This window comes from Lepus europaeus, chromosome 20 (assembly GCF_033115175.1).
Source record: "Lepus europaeus isolate LE1 chromosome 20, mLepTim1.pri, whole genome shotgun sequence".
Lineage (NCBI taxonomy): Eukaryota > Metazoa > Chordata > Mammalia > Lagomorpha > Leporidae > Lepus > Lepus europaeus.
Window position 1 is genome coordinate 36,014,151 of NC_084846.1, and position 21,255 is coordinate 36,035,405.

Genomic DNA, 21,255 nt, shown 5'->3' on the forward strand with positions numbered 1-21,255 from the left:
AACATTTTCCTTTTTACTATTAAATTGAATTATGTGTCTAATTTTATATTTTGTAAGTAATTAATGAGTGTTTAGCTGATATACATATATAATGTGTGGCTCCTTCTTTTCAGTGAAAACAAATCTGGTATATTTTTATTTCCACTTGAAGTATTTTACCTAGTCAGACTTCACTTATTTACTTATTTTTTTAAGATTTATTTATTTATTTGAAAGTCAGAGTTACAGAGAGAGAGAGAGAGAGAAAGGTCTTCTATCCGCTGGTTCACTCCAGATAGCCATAATGGCTGGAGCTGCGCTGATCTGAAGCCAGGAGCCAGGATCCTCTTCCAGGTCTCCCAAGTGGGTTCAGGGACCCAAAGACTTCCATTTTCTACTGCTTTCCCAGCCCATAGCAGAGAGCTGGATCTTACGTGGTGTAGCTGGGACCTGAGCTGGCACCCATATGGGATGCTGGCACTGCAGGTGGCGGCTTTGCCTGCTATGCCACAGCACCAGCCCCATCAGACTTCATTTATTTGAACTAAAGAAAATTCTAGCCTGAATTGATAAACAAAATAATACTATCACAGTAATTGCAATATGACAGTGGGATTACTCTAACATTAAATGGTATTCAGAGTTTTAGACCTGTTTAAGTGACTAAATAAAATGCTTTCGTATCTTATTTGTTAAAATGCTTAAGAACATAACTGTTAAAATTTGGTCTGTATTTTTTCAAGAAGCTTTAAAAAAATGTTCTGGGGCTGGTGCTATGGTGTAGCAGGTCAAGCCGCCATCTGCAGTGCCGGCATCCCATATGGGCACTGGTTCAAGTCCTGGTTTTTCCACTTCCAATCCAGCTCTGTGCTATGGCCTGGAATAGCAGTAGAAGATGGCCCAAGTGCTTGGGCCCCTGCACCTGTGTGGAAAACCTAGAAGAGGCTCCTGGCTTCAGATTGGTGCAGCTCCTGCTGTTTCAGCCAACTGGGGAGTGAACTAGTAGATGGAAGACCCCTCTCTCTCTCTCTGTAACTCTGACTTTCAAATAAATAAATATTTTTTTAAAAAAAGGTCTAAAAGGTTGTCTTCATTCTAGATGAGATTCCAATATGCTTTTTTTCCCCCTGTAGTGAATCCTTCATTTTGACAATTTGACAGTCAGTTGATTGCTAAGAAAGAAGATTTAGTGGTAATTTAATTTCTTTCCTTTAAAATTTTAAATATTAAGGATAGTAGAGTATTTCATCAATATCAAATTTGGGTTTTCAAAAGTATATCTGTACAGTTTTCTTGGTTTCAGAAGTTTAAAAAGTGCTTTATTCCTATTTTTTTCTACCATTTATGCCTAGTGGCTTAATTGGCAATTTTTTTTATCCAAGTGAATTTTCTATCTTATTTATTGATGTCTGTATATTCTGATATATGACTTTTATGACTCCACTGTTTATTCCTTCTTGATTTTTAAGCTATTTTGCTTTAAAATGTATTTTTTTAGTCAGAATTGACCACTTTAGTTGTCTACCGTATTTTCAAAACTTGAAGTTATGTAAATATTTTTATGTTTAAATGGCTTTGAAAAAGCTGGTTTCATAAACAAATGAAAACTTCACAAAGGATTTAGGAGTAATGGACTTTTTGGTTGTATATTTCTGAAAAGAACATTAGGATTTTCACTGTGATTTTGAGTTGGGAAATATAGTAGTGAGAAATAATTGGTAAGATACCTCAGTCATTTAGCATTAATTATATATCTCAATAACCTCAGGCCTTATAGTACCTTACTTGTTATTCTGTTGAATATAAAGTGTTAAAGACTGCTGATGCCATAAGTAATTGTCTCATTGATTTTCAAGGAAAAATAGTGACAGTTTTTGGAAAGAGTCTTAAAATAGAAAAGTGGGTAACATAAAGTGGAGAAAATGCTTAAAAATAGACAAAAAGTTAAAGTTGTAAGAACAGTGTGTGAGCTTATTATTGCACATACCATTTTGACAATTATGCTTTTCTTTAGAATTTAAAAATTATTGTTAAATCAGGGAGCATAGGTAATAATTGGTTGAAAGTATATTAAAGGCTAACATTAAAAAGCTTATAAAATAAAGGAATACTAAGATCAAACCAAATAAAAAACAAAGAAAAAATTTTAACTTAAAATATTATTATGAATTTTATGTTTCATGCAGTTTTTTTTCTTTTGATGCTTTCAATGTCATTTACATATGAGTCATGTTGGCTGGATCATGTACCCTTACTTTGTTTTTCTTTTTGGTACATTAATTTAAATGTTTCAGTTTAGAAATATAACTCTCTCAAGGAGTGAGAATGGGAGTACAAATATATTGTTAGATTTTGTTAATTCATGTTATACATTTTGACTTACTTTACTTGTCTTTTATTAGAGGGATATTTAAGCCACCTGTGGGAATTTTGAAAATTTTCAGCAGATGTGTGTTAAATTTTGTTGTAAGTTTGCCATAGATAATTTGTTGCATTCTTTCTCTCCTACTCTTTTTTCATTGCCTCTGATGAATAGATCGAAATCCTGATGGTGAGTGAAAATATAATTTAGGAAAAAGAACAAGTTTTAGAACTGTGGTTGTTTAACTGTTATATCATGAATAAATTTTTTGCATTGACTGTTATTTTAACTTAAGAAACATCTTTAGTGTAAAACAGTGACTTGACCCTGATATGGAGAGCACAACAGATATTTGCCTAGATAATTGTCATTATTAGTTATTTCAGTCATGAGAAAGAGTGAAGTTCGGAATAAGAACAGAGTTGAGTTTTTTGAAATACATCACAGGTGTCACTGGCAGTTTATTTTTGTAAGTCATTTGTTATTTACCTGCATGCCCTGCTATTTTAATTGGCTTAAAATACAGAAAGAATAATAGGTGCTTGTTATGGAATTCTATATTGTCTGTTTTATTAAGTTGGTGTGCTCTACCATACCCATCCCTCTCTCTGATAAGAATGCTGTGTGCGCTGACTCTGTGGGACTATTTGTTGTCTTGTTTAGAAGTTGCAGGGGATCCTCATCTGAGATCTGACCCCCTTGAACTTGCTTGAGTCAGTGTTAATTGTTACATATTTTGTTTTCTGCAAATCCTTTGTTTATTACTTTGCTATGATACTTACTGTTTGAGTTTCATGACATTTGTTCCTTAGGCTTTCCTAGTACATTTTCAGCTCTTTGAGGGTAGGGATCAAGTACTTGTCTTTGAATCGTGTAATATCAGCCACATAGCGGGCACTGAAAATATCTCTTACTTTGATTGTTTTTCCTTGTAGATGTAGACTTCATATTGTGCTTTATCCTTATGAAAACAAATTTTAGAAAGCAATTGATTAATAATAGTTAAATAAACATTAAAAAGTTTAAAAATACAATATTTACTCAAGACAGTTTTGTTGATGCCAACAACCTGAGTTGCCAAGCACGTATCACTATAATATCTGGAAGGTGGATATGTATTTATGACAAATGTTTAAAATAGAAGTAAATGTTTACTTTAATATCATAAAGTGCACCTGTCAAGCTGGAATTTGGGTAATTAAAAACTAACCTACTGAGGCAGACTTTTAGCATAGCAATTAAGATCCACTAGTTAAGATGCCTGCGTTCCATATCAGGGTGCTTGGGCTCCTGACCACCTCTTGCTGCTGTTGCAGACCCTGGAAGGCAGTGGTGATGACACAAGTAATTGGGCTCCTGCCACCCACATTGGAGACCTAGATTGAATTCCTGGCTCCCAGCTTTATTGTGGGCGTTTGGGGATTGAAACAGTGGTATAAGATGCTCTCTCTTTCTGTGTCTCCTTGCCTCTCATATTAAAAAAAAATAAAAAAATATCGGTCCTGGTTGCCCCTCTTCCAGGCCAGCTCTCTGCTGTGGCCTGGGAGTGCAGTGGAGGATGGCCCAAGTGCTTGGGCCCTGCACCCCATGGGAGACCAGGAGAAGCACCTGGCTCCTGCCTTCGGATCAGCATGGTGAACCAACAGCAAAAGGAAGACCTTTCTCTCTGTCTCTCTCTCACTGTCCACTCTGCCTGTCAAAAAAAAAAATAATAAAATAAATAAATAAAAAATATCCTCATTAATGGTGAATACTTACATTTTCATTTACAAGATTATGTATTAACTAATAAAATTGTGGACTAAAGTTTTTAAAGCATTGTATTATTATTTAAATAAGTTTTAATTTTAAAAATGCTGAAGGGTATTGCTGAAATAAACGTATTCCCTCTTAATGTAAATTCAGCAGAAACCATGAGGAAAGAAAAAAAAAATCAAAGTTTATGGAAATTCTAGTTCAATAGAAAGGTAAAGCTGGTTTTATAATATTTTCTGATATATTTTAAAATCATAATTAAACTTTAGGGACTAGAGTTGATGTATTCAGCTGCACTAGTAGGCAAGAAAATAACATGTTACCACTTGGGTCTTGCATACAAGGCTTCCTGTTTCAAAGACTGATCCCTTTTATTGGGCTGATCCGTTCAGGCTGTGTTGCAGATAAGCAGTTCTGCTTTTCCATGTGGAAAAAGAGAAGCAACAGGAGATTTTATGTTGTCCCATAAGAATTAGTCTCCATTATTTCTGCATTAAAGTTCCATGACATGGGCAGTGTAAAACATGACTGCAGATGAAGCACAGTACGGGGCCAGACATAACAGGAAGGGATCAAGGAAGTCCTGGCTACCAGACCTTGCTACTGCTTTGGGCCTCCTTGTTTTCAACATGAAATGACTCTAGCAGGCCCCTGGCGCACACACACACACACACACGTAGTTATTTTACATACATATTCTGTCTCTCTCTCTCTCTCTCTCTCTCTTTTAAAGCACATTTTAGTTTCTCATTTGACAGTGATACGGGCCTCTTAGGTGTGCCAGATGTAATTAGTCTCTCTCCCTGGAAAAATTGTTCTGTCAGGGCCGGTTTTGATGTGAGTGTTCTGGGTGTTTTTTCGTGATTAATTGCAACATAGAAGTTGCAGCTCTCCATTTCCTCCAGTAGGTTAGGAGAAGGGACGTGTTTGAAGAAGTTACTATATTTGGTAGAAAAAGCATAGAAGAAAGTCAGTCTGATGAATGAGTAGGCCAATATTTGAGTAAAATAAATGACGAAAGTTATCTTTTTTCTAACCATAAGGCTCAGAGTCGAATAAGCCAGAAGTAGACTATGTTGCCCACTACACAGAGATAATATTGCTGATGGTAGGCAAAGTTAGGACCAATTAGACTCTTTCAAGTTAGTTGAAAGCCATTCTGTGAGCAGCCGTTGAAAGTCTTTGAATACGTGCAGTTCTCTCCTATTGTAGGTGCAATCATGCACACTCCCACACGTACCTCTGGGAGTGTTTGCCTTCAGGTCCTTTGATGCAGTTATAGTAGCAGGAGCAACTGGAAGCCAAGTTGACACTTCAAGTTCACTTTCAAGAATCTACTGAAATTTATACTCTCTGATAAATCCCACATCTAAATACTAGAGATTGTAATTTGGAGTGCTTGAATTTTAATTTATACTCTGATAAATCCCACATCTAAATACTAGAGATTGTAATTTGGAGTGCTTGCATTTTAATTTGAGGGGGAGAAGTACTATAAAATAGCAACATTCTCGTTTATCTCTTAAAGTTATGATTTTCTTAAAATGCTGTCTAAACAATTTCATACTCTTCCTCTAACAGGAAAACTTTTCAAGTTGCCATCATTTAAAAAATTGCCACAATCGTTAAGTATGAGTGCCTTCCTTTTTCAAAGTAGCGTTTCCTGAATGTCCTATGAAACAGGTTTATAATTCCTGGAGAGAAAAGAAATCTTGGAGGGTGTCTACAAATCCTCACAACCTCAGACCTTGCCCTAGTGGGCGATATTGCCATTAGCTCACTGTGAATTGAGTTACAGTGTATTTTCCTGGTTGGATTTATTAGTGCCTGCAGTCCAACTGCTTTGATTTCTGAAAGCTTAAATACACCACCAGTTCCTTTACCGTTGGGCTCTTCAGGAAGCCAGTGTTGTTGACCATGTTTACTTTATTTTTCAATGTGAATTCAGTGAAGCACCTGCTCCAAGTGAAGCAGAGGCCACAATTTCAGTATTCTAGTTTTAGAACATTTACAGTTGTCGGACCCTCGCCAGCAAGGGTCCAACGCAGTCATGACACGGTCACTGTTTCTCGGTTCTCAAGGAACTTTTACTTGTGGGGGCAGAAGGAAAGAGTGGGGGGGAGAGAAGAGAAGGAGGAGCCCCAAGCCCAATTCCCAATGTCTCTTTATATCCCAAGTCCGTGGAGCATCCGCTCCACAGCCAATAGCGGCCCTCTTCACGTGCAGTTCACGCTGGTATTGCCCAATCAGATGAAAGGACGCGTATAGTCTCAGGTCGAAAGTCCATCTGTTTCACCTGGTTCTTCCTAGTTGTTTATGCAGAGTCCGTCCTGCCTCAACTTCATCTGTTTCACCGGGGTCCTCCTAGTTGTTTATGCAGAGTCCATTCTGTTTCATCTGTTTCACCTGGCTGTTTTCGTAGGACTTGTGGTCGACCGATTGCTGCAAGCTATGTAGATGAGGAGGTTCTCACAGGTAGCCAGCCTGCGGTTCTCCACATACAGTCAATTTTTTGTTTGAAGAATTAGCTCAGGATTTGGTTGAAAGTATTTAGAAGATATCTCCTTTTTTTGGGGATAGGTAGAATTGTCAGATAAAGCAGTTTTTTGATACATTATTAATTAAAAAATTGAAGATGGAGTGGGTGGTAGTGCAGCAGTTAAGAGTCACCACTTGGCACTCACTGGGGTGCCGGATTCCAGTCCTGGCCACTTCACTTAGGGTCCAGCTTCTTGCTAATTCACACCCTAAGGAGGCAGCAGGTGATGACTTAAGTACTTGGGCCCTTGCCACCCCCATGGGAGACCTGGAATGAGTTCTGAGCTCCAGGCTTCAGCCTAGCCCAGCTCTTTCTGCTGCAGGCATTTGGGAAGTGAATTAGCAGAACAGTAGCATGGAAGATTTAAAAAAAATTTTTTTAAAGATTTTTTTATTTATTTGAAAGTCAGAGTTACACAGAGAAGGAGAGGCAGAGAGAGAGAGAGAGAGAGAGAGAGAGAGAGAGAGAGAGAGAGAGAAAGAGGTCTTCCACTGGTTCACTCCCCAACTGGCCACAACAGCCAGAGCTGGTCCAATTTGAAGTCAGGAGCCAGGGCCTTCTTCCAGGTCCTTCCATGTGGGTGCAGGGCCCAAGGACTTGGGCCATCTTCTACTGCTCTCCCAGGCCATAGCAGAGAGCTGGATTGGAAGTGGAGCAGCCAGGTCTTGAACTGGCATCCATATGGGATGCTGGCACTTCAGGCCAAAGGCATTAACCTGCTGCACCACAGTGCTGGCCCCAAGCATGGGAGATTGATCTTTGTCTCTCAAATAAAATGAAAATAAATTAAAATTAAAAATTAAGAAAATGAAAAAGGCTTCAGTTTCCTGTTCTTCCCAGACTGTATCTATTAATTGAAGCTGTAACTTTTTTATTAATGCAGAAATATATTCAGTAGGTGTATTTGCATAATTTGGGAGTATATATAATATATAATATATATAATTATATAATATATAGAATAACTATATAATGTACATAACCATATAATATATAGAAATTTTCATTAAAGTTACAAAATGTACTGCTTTTCAATTCTTTCTTTTTTTTGTGGTGATCCTGATCATTGTGGTTTGGGTAATATCAGATCATGTTACCATAATATTTTGAGTTAAAACATTTCATCATTGCAAAGTACAAATACACATGTCTCTAAAAATCTCACAGAATGTCAAGAAGTAATATATGGGAAATAAAATGTCAGGGACTTTTTTGAAAAGACACTGGTAATAATTTGCATCCAGGATTTCAGGAGAAGTGACTTTAACATCTGTGGGTTATGAACAAAAATGAACTAGGTAAAATTTGATGGGTAATAGATTATGTTGAAGAGAATGACAAATACGCTTGCAATTTCCTGAAAAAGTATTTAATTGACCTCATATGTCAATGTGCTTGCCACTACAGATGATCTCTCAGTGTCCTGGTGGTAGGTAGTCTAGTCCTGAAAGGTGTACTCCAGCTTGCATGTGGAGAAAGTCACACAACCCCAGTTCACATGAACAAAATAGATGGCCAGTTCTAGGGCTCCTGCTTGAGAATCATCACCTCGGAATTTTATGCTGTTTGCTGGCTCCACTGTAAAGAAATAAAGGCATTTGTATGTGGATTCATTAAGTAGTTAGGCCATTTTGAATTTTAACGTCTCTCCAGCAGTGTGTGAAGGATTCTGTATATTACCTTTTTTTTTTTTTTTTTTTTTTTGACAGAGTGGACAGTGAGAGAGAGAGAGAGAGAGAGAGAGAGAGAAAGGTCTTCCTTTACTGTTGGTTCACCCTCCAATGGCCGCTGTGGCTGGCGCGCTGGAGCCAGGTGCTTCTCCTGGTCTCCCATGCGGGTGCAGGGCCCAAGGACTTGTGCCATCCTCCACTGCCTTCCCGGGCCATAGCAGAGAGCTGTCCTGGAAGAGGGGTAACCGGGATAGAATCCGGCGCCCCGACCAGGACTAGAACCCGGTGTGCTGGTGCCACAGGCGGAGGATTAGCCTAATGAGCCGCAGTGCTGGCTGTATATTACCTTTTAAATTCATCTGACTCAGAAACATAAACCTAGAATAAAAGGAGAGAAAACTAAGGTTGTAGAGCTCCTCAAATAGATTTATAATAGAAAGCCCAATTTGCTTTGGTTTCAGTCTATGTAAAAATATTGAAAGGGGTAATTTAAAAAACTTTAAAAATTCTGATGTAAACTTCTTCATTTTTATTTATGCATTATCTATTTTAATATGTGTGCATGATTGTTGAAAACCTTTGATAAGTAAATGAGTAGGTGAACCATTCCAAGTGTGACTTACAGTCATTTGTAAAATTGAATGACAATTCAGTTCATGTGCAAGTGATCTTAATACATTGTGTAAAATGGAAATGGGCTTTAGTAGAACTTCGTAGAGCAAATTCTGCTTCCTCACACTTGATTGAAAAGTATTAATAAAATTTGTATCCCCAGTAAGTAAAAACTGCCAAAAAATTAAAATATTTTTAGGTAGAGAAATTTCTAGATGTGATCATAGAGAGTGTTAGTAATAGAACTTTGTATTCCGGCTCATTTTAGCTGGCAGTCTTGGGTTAGGGTTAGGGCTTTGCAGGTCTTAGTTCACTAATTGTATGTAAGGGACTACAGCGTTCTCTATGGAGTTCAAGTGTGGTGATTTAAAAAATAGGCTACCATTAAAGATAGGCTTCATGCTCATGCTCCTTTTAAGATTTTATTTTTGCCTTATACTTTCTAACAGTAGTAAAACGTATGAATTATGATAACACTTTACAGTTAATTTCATTTATGCTACATGAAATGGGAAGGTGAAAAATTTGCAATCTAAGATATTTTGCCACTGAGACTATCAGTAGTACAACTTTTCCTCTGTCAAATTTATGAATCTATGCTTCTCTCTTTTATTTCAGGCATTCCTCGCGTTATCCAGTGTAAATTTAGACTTCCCCTGAAGTTAATCTGCCTTCCAGGTCAGCCTTCAAAAACTGCAAGCCACAAACTAACTATTGATACCAACAAACCTCCAGTCAGTCTTCTCAGTCTCTTCCCAGGTAGGACTTCTGAGGGAACCTCCTGGTAACATCAGGAATGCTAAGAATTTAGAATGGAATCCTTCATCAGTGGGTAATGATAGGGTAATTATCAGATAATTGTTATGTAAGAATATAAAAATGCCTCAAGAATTTTTTCCTTCTTGTTTGCCTCTTCAAAGGCAAATAACTTATATCAACAAAGAACACGCTGTACTTTTAAAGGTTTGATTAAAATTATTATAATCATTATTTTGCTTCAGTGTTCAGAAATAAAACATCAAATGTTTCTTTATAGACTGGGCTCTTTTGGCTTGGAATGTAAATATTTATTAGCATCTTTATTGTAGGTGTTTGGATATATCCCTTTTCTAAGTGTATAAATATTTATTATTCATCTTCAATGTAGTCTTCTGGAGATGTATCTTTTAAAAGTATATTCTCATGCCCCTGCAAAGTAATCCCATAAATCGGTGCTCTTTGTGGTTCTGCCATCTATGCAGTTGGAAAGGGTTTGTGTTCAGTTTGTAGCTCAGAGTATGTAGAATATCACAGTGAACACTGAGGGTAATTTGTGATGGTCACTTTCTCCAGGTGTCTGTTTTCTTTTGATTGACTTAGAGAATAGAGAGGTTTTGATTGGTCTTTAGTAACCAAAGTTTCCACTGTGTCACATCTGTTTCTTGGTGGCGGGATGGCACTAAAGGAAAAAAAAAAATCTCAGATTAAACCAGTCTTTTAAATCATTCGTTAAAAATCAGCACCATTGGCTATGAGATGTATCCTGACCCTTCCGTTAATGGATAGGATTTAGAACACAATGAGTATTGCCTACAAGATTTAGAAAATTGCAGTTGGGGCTGGCGCTGTGGCGCAGCAGGTTAACGCCCTGGCCTGAAGCACTGGCATCCCATATGGGCGCCAGTTCGAGTCCTGGCTGCTCCACTTCCTATCCAGCTCCCTGCTATGGCCTGGGAAAGCAGTAGATGATGGCCCAAGTCCTTGGGCCCCTGCACCTGTGTGGGAGACCCCGAAGAAGCTCCTGGCTCCTGGCTTCAGATTGGTGCAGTTCCTGCTGTTGTGGCCAGTTGGGGAGTGAACCAGCATATGGAAGACCTCTCTCTCTCTCTCTGCCTCTCCTCTATCTGTATAACTCTGACTTTCAAATAAATAAATAAATCTTTAACAAAAATAAAATGAAATTAAAAAAAGAAACTTGTTATAAGTCAAGTTTTGAGTTATTAACTACTTTAAGTTAGAAAACTTATTGTTCATTAATTTGAAATGCTTTATTTAAATTAACTGTTGGAAACATATGCCAAATCAAATGCCACTTATTACAATTATTTTCCTAAGTTTGAATTGAGTTAAGATACATACATATATAAATTGTTAGGAATTTTTTTGACCTGTTGATTCCTTTCCTTCTGTTTTCTTCCCTTTTCTTCCTTTCTTCTGTAGCCAATTTTCTTGTAACAAATTTTGATTATTAAAGGTAAGAAGATTACTACCTTTGTAATATCTTGCATAAATTTAGCTCTGTGTGTCTCTCATACTGCTCTGTGAAAATAATTGGAATTATGTTGAACACTGAGTTTATTGGTGCCTTTGGAAAGTATTTGAGCACCTGGCCTCTTAGAAGTTGATCTTCTTTGTAGATGGGTAAAACCTAATTAGAGATTGAATAAAAACATATGTCTTTGACCAGAAAGTCTGTAAAATATGAACTGGACAGTAAGTAGTAAGGAAAGCATAGATTGTGTGTTCATCTTCCTCCTGCTGTGGAGGTCAGTTGTTTGATGTCACAGATATCTACTGCTCATATTTAATCCTGATCTGTAAATGAGGCTCAGTGATAATTTTCAGAAGTTCTCCCAAGATACAATATATGTGATATATCATGTTTTTTTTTTTTTGAGTTCCTGGATTTGTGTTCATATTGGACATACTAGAATCATATAGCTGTTTAAAATAAGTTTCATTTCATTCTTATCACATGTATGCCTTTGATATGTTGACGTTTTCATTATAAATCTTCTATGTCTACTTTCAGTTGAAAGAAGTAAATTAAAGAGCTTCACAGAGAAGAAATAAAATAACTTGTAATCTTTGGCTCTTCTATTTGTTTACTCCAGTTCTTTTTTGTGAACAAAAATAGCTATATTCAAAATAGCTTTTTCTTTTTCTTTTTTTTTTTTTTTTTTGACAGGCAGAGTGGACAGTGAGAGAGAGACAGAGAGAAAGGTCTTCCTTTGCCATTGGTTCACCCCACAATGGCCGCCGCTGCTGGCATGCTGTGGCTGGCGTGCTGCGGCCGGCGCACTGCACTGATCCGATGGCAGGAGCCAGGTGCTTCTCCTGGTCTCCCATGGGGTGCAGGGCCCAAACACTTGGGCCATCCTCCACTGCACTCCCGGGCCATAGCAGAGAGCTGGCCTGGAAGAGGGGCAACTGGGATAGAATCCGGCGCCCCGACCGGGACTAGAACCCGGTGTGCTGGCGCTGCAAGGCGGGGAGGATTAGCCTGTTGAGCCACGGCGCCGGCCTAGAATAGCTTTTTCTGGTTGTGAAAAAATGTGAAGTTTAGAAAATAGGATAACCAAAAGGAAAATAATTAAAGTTACCAGTAATTCAACAATATCAACTTATAGTTTATTACTTTCTTCCTAATCTTTTTAAAAGCATTTTTCTAAGCATTTATATCCCCAAAGACTTTTGGTTTTCATCATTATGTGTTTATTATATTTTAAATGATTGCATAGTATTCTATCATAAATGTAGACTATATTATCATCTGACCCATATTATACCTTTAGATATTTATATTGTTTTTAGTTTACTTACATTATAAACATACCTGTGATGAATAACTTTGTAACAATACTTCTCTATGCTTATTATTTCTTTGATGCATATCTAAAAGTGAAATGACTGTGTTAAAGGATAAGAATATTTTTAAGGCTTTCACATTGCAGTACCTGGTTCAATCCCTAGCTCCAGCTCCTGATTCCAGTGTCTTGCTAGCGCAGACCCTGGGATGCAGCCGGTGATGGCTCAAGTAATTAGGTCCCTGTCACCCATGTGGGAGACCTGCATTGGTTCCCAGCTCCTAATTTTGCCTCCCTGTCTGTTGTTTGGAGAGTGGAGCAGTGGATCAGAGCATTGTCTTCTCATCTGTCTGTTCTCAAACACAACAAGAAAACAAAACTATTGTCAAGTTGGCTTTCTGAAGGGCCTTATCAGTTAAGCCTGTCAACAGTGTTTGAATGAAGATGTCTAGTATCTAAATCCGTGCCAATGTAGAATATTATAAGTGTAATAGATTTTAATATACTTAATGACTATATTAAAAATATTTGTATAAAAATATTGAAAACATTCATGGAGAAGGAAATAAAAAAGATCAATTTATTTTGTTGAAAAAAATTGAAATCTATGCACATGCAAGACAAAAAGTTCGTGGAAAGTACATATATGAAAAAAACTATGGGTTTTAAATTTTTGGCAGTCAAATAAACTTTTAGTTCTCTTTTCCATGAACTTTTGGAAGTTCGTGTGTGTGTACATGCATGTTCACTGTTCACATTTGTGTGTGTATATATACACATATATCAAACAGCTGTTTTTTTGGGGGCTTCTGACTAAAAGTGACTTAAGCAATAGAGACAGTGTCTAATATGAAGAGAAGTCCAGACATGGGCGTTATAACCTGTTGTAGTGCTTTGTGACCGTTGTTAAAGACCTCACTTTTGTCTTTGCAATCTGTCATCTAGTTGGTTCCATGGCAATAAGATATTTAGTTCAGCTTTAGGCATCTTTTATAAGTACCTGGCAGGAGGTAGGGGAAGAGATAGCTATAGTAACAGCTAAAGCTTTTATCAGAAAAGCATTTTTCCAAAAACGTCCTAGGAAATTTCTTATTAGGTCTCGGTAGTGACGATTTTGTCCCGTGCCTTCCTCTAGCTGTGTGCAGGGCCGAGAACTGATGTGCGAAGGCCAGGGAAAAGGGAGCTGGAATCAATGCTAAATTAGCTGTCAGTGCTTCTGTCTTCATCCTGGTATCTTTACACAAAACTTTTTACGTTAATAACAGATGTGTCATTTGATAGCAGTCTTTTATGTTACCCAGATATGGGACTATCTTTTCTTGTCAATCTATTTGCATTTTAATTATTAGATAATATTCCATTTTTTAGGGGTATCATGTACTTGCAGATTTTTATGCTTTTCTGCTTCTCTTAGGAGAAGTGCTTTGAAGACAAATGATTGAATTAACAAATATGCACATTTAAAAACTTTATTCCAATGACAAACTGTCTTCTGGAAAAATTTTTCAGTTACATTCCTAACATCAGGGTTCATATCCAGGTTAACTGTAGGATTTGTTAGATCTTTTTAAGTTTATGACATTGCTAGGTGAAAATTGACTTTTCATTTTGTATTTTCACCTCTAAATTATTTGTTAGCCATTGAATTTTTGTTATTTTTATTAATAGTTATATTTCTTCTGTGAACATATAGTTTATATATTTTAAGGATTTCTTTCTTTCTTTCTTTTTTTTTTTTTTTGACAGGCAGAGTTAGACAGTGAGAGAGAAAGAGAGAGACAGAGAGAAAGGTCTTCCTTCCGTTGGTTCACCCCCCAAATGGTTGCTCTGGCTGGCGCTGCGCTGATCCGAAGCCAGGAACCAGGTGCTTCCTCCTGGTCTCCCATGCGGGTGCAGGGCCTGTAACAGCCAAACTTAGCTGGGCTGAGATTGGAGCCAAGAACTCAATTTACGTCCCCCACATTGGTGGCCAGACCCAAGTACTTGAACCTGCAGTGTTGCACAGGGTCTGCATTAGCAGGAAGATGGAGTCAGGAGTGGAAACTGGGTTCTGAACTCAGGTACCACGATGTGGGACATGGATATCTTAAAATCATTTCAAGGGGTCGGTGCCTTGGCTTGGAGGGCTGGGCCTCCCCCTGCATCGCCAGCATCCCATATAGGCACTGGTTCATGTCCAGGCTGCTCCACTTCCAATCCAGCTCTCTGCTATGGCCTGGAAAAGCAGTAGTAGATGGCCCAAGTCCTTGGGCCCCTGCACCCTTGTGGGAGACCTGGGAGAAGCTCCTGGCTCCTGACTTTGGATTGGTCCAGCTCTGGCCATTGCAGCCATTAGGGGAGTGAACCAGTGGATGGAAGATCTCTCTCTCTGGTTTTCTCTTCCTCTGCCTCTCTATAACTGCCTTTCAAATAAATAAATAAAATCTTTCAAAAAAAAAAACCAAAAAACAAAAAACCTAAAACCAAACCAAACCAACCAAAACAAAAAACATTTCAACATCTGGGCTAAATGTCCTCCCAGTTTTGAACTTTTAGGTAGTAAAATGTATTATTTATTTTCTTTATGGTTTCAGCATTTCATATTAGACTTTCTGTGGCCTTTTCTATTCTGATTGTAAAATATATGTTGATATTTTCTTCTGGTACAATTTGGTAAAATTTGCTCTTTGTAAATATCAGTGAAATCATTTACACTGTGTGGATTTTGAACATATCCATAATCTAAAAAAAGTTTTCTCATGCTCCTTGGGAATCCAGTATCTCCTATCCCCAGACAACCACTGTCCGCTTCCTGTCATTATAGATTAGTTCATATTTTCTAGGATTTTGTAAACTAGAATTATGTGATAGGTGATGTTTTGTTGTCTGTCCTCTTTGCTTTATCAGATGATTTCTAAATATATTTTCCCAGTCTGTGGCATGTATTTTGATTCTCTTAACAGAGTCTTTGGAAGAGTGAAAGTTCTTAAGTTTTATAAAGTCCAATTTATCAATTTTTCCCTCTATGCATCATTATTTGGATGTTATATTTGAGAAATATTTACCAAAACCAAAGTTACAAGGTTTTTCTCTTGGTTTACATTTTATATTTAGTTGTTTTACTCATTTTGTTTTATACGTATATATATTATGTGATATGGACAAAACTCATGTTTTTGTGTATAATTTTCTATTATAGCATTGTTTTGGAAGACTATCCTTTTCTGTGAATTGTGTTTGCAACTTTGTGGAAAATTATCCAATCATATTTATAAATATCAATTTTTAAAAAATTTTGTTCTATTGATGTATTGTCTTTGTCCCTCAACATTTTTGTGTACCAATACCATAGTATCTTCATACCTGTGAATCTGTAATAAGTCTTGAATTCAGGTAATGTAATTTCTTCAACTATATTCTTGTTTCTCAGAGTTATCTTGAATATTCTAGGTCCTCTGTGTTTTTCAAATGAATCTTTTTTTAAATTTTTTTTTTTTTAAATTTTTGACAGGCAGAGTTAGACAGTGAGAGAGAGACAGAGAGAAAGGTCTTCCTTCCGTTGGTCCACCCCCCAAATGGCCGCTATGGCCGGCGCACTGCGTCAATCCGAAACCAGGAGCCAGGTGCTTCCTCCAAGCACTTGGGCCATCCTCCACTGCCTTTTGCTATAGCAGAGAGCTGGACTGGAAGAGGAGCAACCAGGACAGAATCTGGCACCCTGACCGGGACTAGAACCCGGGGTGCCGGCGCCGCAGGCGGAGGATTAGCCTAGTGAGCCGCAGCGCTGGCCATCAAATGAATCTTATAATTAACTTGCCAATTGAAAAAAAAATTTCTGCTGTGATTGATTGGGATTGGATTTGCATTGATTCTAGATCAATTTGGAGATAATTGAGACTTTTTTTAAAAATAAAGGTTTATTTATGTATTTGAAAATCACAGTTACAGAGGAGAGGCAGAGGCAGAGAGAGAGATCTTCCATCCGCTGGATTATTCCCTAAATGCCACAACAGCCAGGGCTGGGCCAGGCCAAAACCAGGAGCGGGGAACTCCAGCCTGTCTCCCATATGGATGGCAGGGACCCAAGTACTTGAGCCATCGTCTGCTGCTTTCCTAGGGACATGAGCAGGGAGCTGGATCAGAAGCAGAGCAGCCAGCAATGGGATGCCACAATGCAGGTCTGAGATCTTAACAATGTTACAATAGAATTTGCTTTACTTATTCTAATTGTTTAAGATGAAAGTACATGCCTTCATATGTTTAAGCCTTGGTACATTTCTTTCAGTGAGGTTTTGTAGTTTTCTTTTCTTTTCTTTTCCTTTCTTTCTTTCTTTCTTTCTTTCTTTCTTTCTTTCTTTCTTTTTAAAGATTTATTTATTTTGTTTGAAAGTCAGAGTTACACAGAGAGAAGGAGAGGCAATGAGAGAGAGAGGTCTTCCATCTGCTGGTTCACTCCCCAATTGGCCACAATGGCCGGAGCTGTACCAATCTGAAACCAGGAGCCAGGAGCTTCTTCCCAGTCTCCCACATGGGTACAGGGGCCCAAGGACTTGGGCCATCTTCTATTGCTTTCCCAGGCCATAGCAGAGAGCTGGACTGGAAGTGAAGCAGCCAGGACTTGAACTGGCTATACTTTAAAATTTTTACAGCTGTTAGGCCGGCGCCGCGGCTCAATTGGCTAATCCTTTGCCTTGCGGTACTGGCACACTGGGTTCTAGTTCCGGTCGGGGCACCGGATTCTGTCCCAGTTGCCCTTCTTCCAGGCCAGCTCTCTGCTATGGCCCGGGAGTGCAGTGGAGGATGGCCCAAGTGCTTGGGCCCTACACCCACATGGGAGACCAGGAGGAGCACCTGGCTCCTGCCTTCGGATCAGCGCGGTGCGCCAGCTGCAGCGTGCCAGCTGCGGCAGCCATTGGAGGGTGAACCAACGGCAAAGGAAGACCTCTCTCTCTGTCTCTCTCTCTCACTGTCCACTCTGCCTGTCAAAAAGTTAAAAAAAAGAAAAAAAAAGAATTTTTACAGCTGTGTTCACCAGGGATATTAATCTGTACTTCATTTCCCCAATAATTGTGAGGATGTATCATAAAAATGATGTTTGTGGAATGAGTTGAGAAGTATTTTCTTTCTCAATTTTTTTAGATGAGTATGTAGAAGTTTTATTCTTTTTTATTTTAATAGGGTTCACCAGTGAAGCGATCTGGGCTTACAGTTCTCTTTACTTAAAGGCTAGTTTTTAGACCATAAATTTAATTTCTTCCTAAGACTTGGGACTATTCTGGTTATCTGTTTCTTCATGAGTGAGCTTTTTAGTTTTTATCTTTGAAAGACTGTGTCTATTTCATATAAGTTGTTGAGTTCATTGCCATTGGTTGTTTACAATAGCTTTTTATTATATTTTTAAAGTCTCTAGAATCTTTAATAATGAAACCTCATTTATTACTCATATTGGTAATTTGTGTCTTCTTTCCTGATTTTTTTTTTTTTTTTTAGTTTTTATTTATTTGAAAGGTAGAGTTAGACAGTGAGAGAGAGAGACAGACAGAAAGGTCTTCCTTCCGTTGGTTCACCCCCCAAATGACTGCTCTGGCCAGTGCTGTGCCTATCCGAAGCCAGGAGCCAGGTGCTTCCTCCTGGTCTCCCATGTTGGTGCAGGGCCCAAGCACTTGGGCCATCCTCCACTGCCTTCCCAGGCCAATGCAGAGAGCTGGCCTGGAAGAGGGGCAGCTGGGACTATAACTCAGTGCCCATATGGGATGCTGGCACCTCAGGTGGAGGATTAGCCAAGGGAACCACGGGGCCGGCCTTCCTGATCTGTTTACAAGAGGTTTATTCCTTTTATTGAATATTGGAAAGAATCATGTTTTCATTTTATTATTTTCTCTGTTGCTTTTTATTTTACATTTCTTTGATTTTCTTTAATTTGACTTCTCCTTAATTTGGATTTAATTTGCTCTTCATTTTTTAGTTTCTTAAGGGAAAAATAGAGGCCATTCTTTTTAATGTAATCTGTTAATACTATAAATTTTCTTTTTATATAGTCCATTAGCTGCATCCTGCATATTATGAAATGTTGTGTTTTCATTTTCATGCAGTCTAAAATGCTTTTTTATTTCTCTTTTGATTTCTTTTTTGACCCCAGTGTTATTTAGATATATATTCTAGGCATCAGCTATGTGGTACAGTGGGTTAAACTGCTGCCTGAAGTTCGAGTTTCCGCTGCTCCACTTCCAATCCAGCTCCCTGCTTCTGTGCCTGGGAAAGCAGCGGAGGATGGCCCAAGTGCTTGGGCCCCTGTACCACATGGGAGATCAGGAGAAGCACCTGGCTCCTGGCTTTGGCCTGGCCCAGCCCTGGCTGTTGCAGCCATTTGGGGAGAGAACCAGCAGATGGCAAATCTCTCTCTCTGTTAAGAAAAACAATCTGTAAATGTTTACTAAAGATGCAGTTTTTATTTTTTTATTTTTTAATTTTTTTAATTTTTTTTATTTTTTATTTTTGACAGGCAGAGTGGACAGTGAGAGAGAGAGAGACAGAGAGAAAGGTCTTCCTTTTTGCCATTGGTTCACCCTCCAATGGCCGCCGCGGTAGCGCGCTGCGGCCGGCGCACCGCGCTGATCCGACGGCAGGAGCCAGGTGCCTCTCCTGGTCTCCCATGGGGTGCAGGGCCCAAGCACTTGGGCCATCCTCCACTGCACTCCCTGGCCACAGCAGAGAGCCGGCCTGGAAGAGGGGCAACCGGGACAGGATCGGTGCCCCGACCGGGACTAGAACCCGGTGTGCCGGCGCCGCAAGGCGGAGGATTAGCCTAGGGAGCCGCGGCGCCGGCCTATTTTTTTATTTTTTAAACATTCATTTTATTTATTTGAAAGACAGAGTTACAGAGAAAAGTGGAGCCAGAGAAAAGGAGAGGTTTTCCATCTGCCACTACACTCCCCAAATGGCTGCAATGGCTGGAGCTGAGCTGATCTGAAGCCAGGAGCCAGAAGCTTCCTCTGGGTCTCCCATGTGGGTGCAGGGGCCTTGGACTTGGGCCATCTTCCACTGCTTTCCCAGGGCATAGTAGAGAGCTGGATCAAAAGTGGATCAGCCAGGACTCGAATCGTTGCCCATATGGGATGCCGGCACTGCTGGTGGTGGCTCTATCTGCTATGCCACAGTGCTAGCCCCGGTTGTTTTACGAATCTTTCTTTCCTTTATTGCTATCTTTTTTGGGATTAGTGGTATGCTTTGATTTCTTACTTTTTAATCTTTGTATGGCTTCTGTAGCTTTTTGTGGTTACTGTGAAGCTTAAGTAGAACATTTCATAGTTACTGGCTCATAGCTTAATAGTTTCATAAAAACAACCTGCATTGCATATAAAAACTCTACACTTTTATCCCATCCCTCTCTTCTTTCATTTTGTGTTTTTGATGCCATGTACTTTTTGTATCTGAATATTTATGTCTTTCCCCAGATTTGCGAAGTTTTCTGCTATTATTTCTTTAAATAAATTTTTACCTCTTTCTGTTTTTCTTTTCCTTCTCTAACTGTCGTACTCTTATATGGGATCTCTTGTTGCTGTTCCCTAAATCTCATAGACTTTTGTTTACTTTTTTAAACATATCCACTTTATTTACTTTTCAATTGTTTGAATCCCTGAGAGGCAGAAAATCACGTGGGTTGTATAACCAATGACATTAGCAGAACAGTTGGTTGGAATTGGACATGAACCATGTTTCTGTGGGCATGAGTGACCTTTCCTAGATTGTTCTTTTTGGTGCCACCAGGAGTCACTCTGTTGTTCTTTCTCTTGTACACCTGAGTGTATCTCTTGCCAGGATAGAATTCAGTTTCATCTCAGGCACAGATATCTTCAGTTTTAGGAAAAGTTGTATGCTCCTTTTGATTCCAGAGACCCTGCTTATAGCAATCAAAAATAGCCTTGAACCACAGCTTTCTAGAAGCATTTGCCTTTTAGAAGTTGTATTTCCAGCAGCCCTCCACAGTTCCAAGGGGCCCACAGGTGAACAGTAGACTTTTTATATTGATGTTCTTTTTTTAAATTTAAAAAAAAAAAACCTCTACTTAGTTTTACTTTATTTGGAAGAGAGAGAGAGAGAGAGAAAGAGAGAGAGAAAAGAGAGAGAGGAGCAAGGGAGAGGGAGAGAGAGATCTTCTGTCCTCTGGTATGTTCCCCAAATGCACAGAACAGCCAGAGCTGGGCCAGGCTGAGCTGGGCCAAGAACTTCATCTGGGTCTCCCAGGTGGGCGGCAGGAAGGCAAGTACGTGGGCCATCACCTGCTGCCCCCACTGTGCCTTAGCAGAATGCTGGATGGGAAGCAGAGTAGCTGGGACTTGAAGCAGGCACTCTGACACGGGATGCAGGCATCCTAAGTGGTGACTTTAACACTTCCACACACCTGCCTTTCCTTTTCACTTGTTTGAGGAACATCTGTATTTATAGTTTTAAATAAACAGAGATGATTTTCTGGGATCTTGTAATAATTATTTGTGTTTTGCTTTTAGTTTCTGTATATACCTCATATCTTTAAATGTATTTCACATATTTTACAGCATTGCAGTTATTGTCTTTTATGATACTCAAACATATTTGTCTTTGGCCAGTGGTAGTCTCTTTAAGTTTGTACTCAAATTCTCTCTCTCTCTCTGTTTTAAGAGAGTTATTTATTTATTTGAAAGGCAAAGTCACAGAGGCAGAGAGAGAGAAAGAGAGATAGAGAGAGAGGTCTTCCATCCACTGGTTCACTCTCAAAATGGCTGCAAAGGCCACGGCTGAGCCGATCTGAAGCCA

The 21,255-nt window shown here is 38.9% G+C and overlaps 1 protein-coding gene across 4 annotated transcripts in view; it reads left to right on the forward strand.

Annotated features, from left to right (window-relative positions):
* The window catches only part of BBS9 (Bardet-Biedl syndrome 9), a 445,045-nt gene that overhangs the window by 191,035 nt on the left and 232,755 nt on the right, over positions 1-21,255 (forward strand). For 3 of the 4 annotated variants that reach the window (XM_062178843.1, XM_062178842.1, XM_062178845.1), the window contains exons 15-16: positions 2,516-2,530; positions 9,536-9,676. In XM_062178843.1, the coding sequence (XP_062034827.1) occupies positions 2,516-2,530; positions 9,536-9,676 (156 nt within the window). The remainder of the gene's footprint in view (positions 1-2,515; positions 2,531-9,535; positions 9,677-21,255) is intronic. The other variant, XM_062178844.1, reaches the window with a different exon arrangement.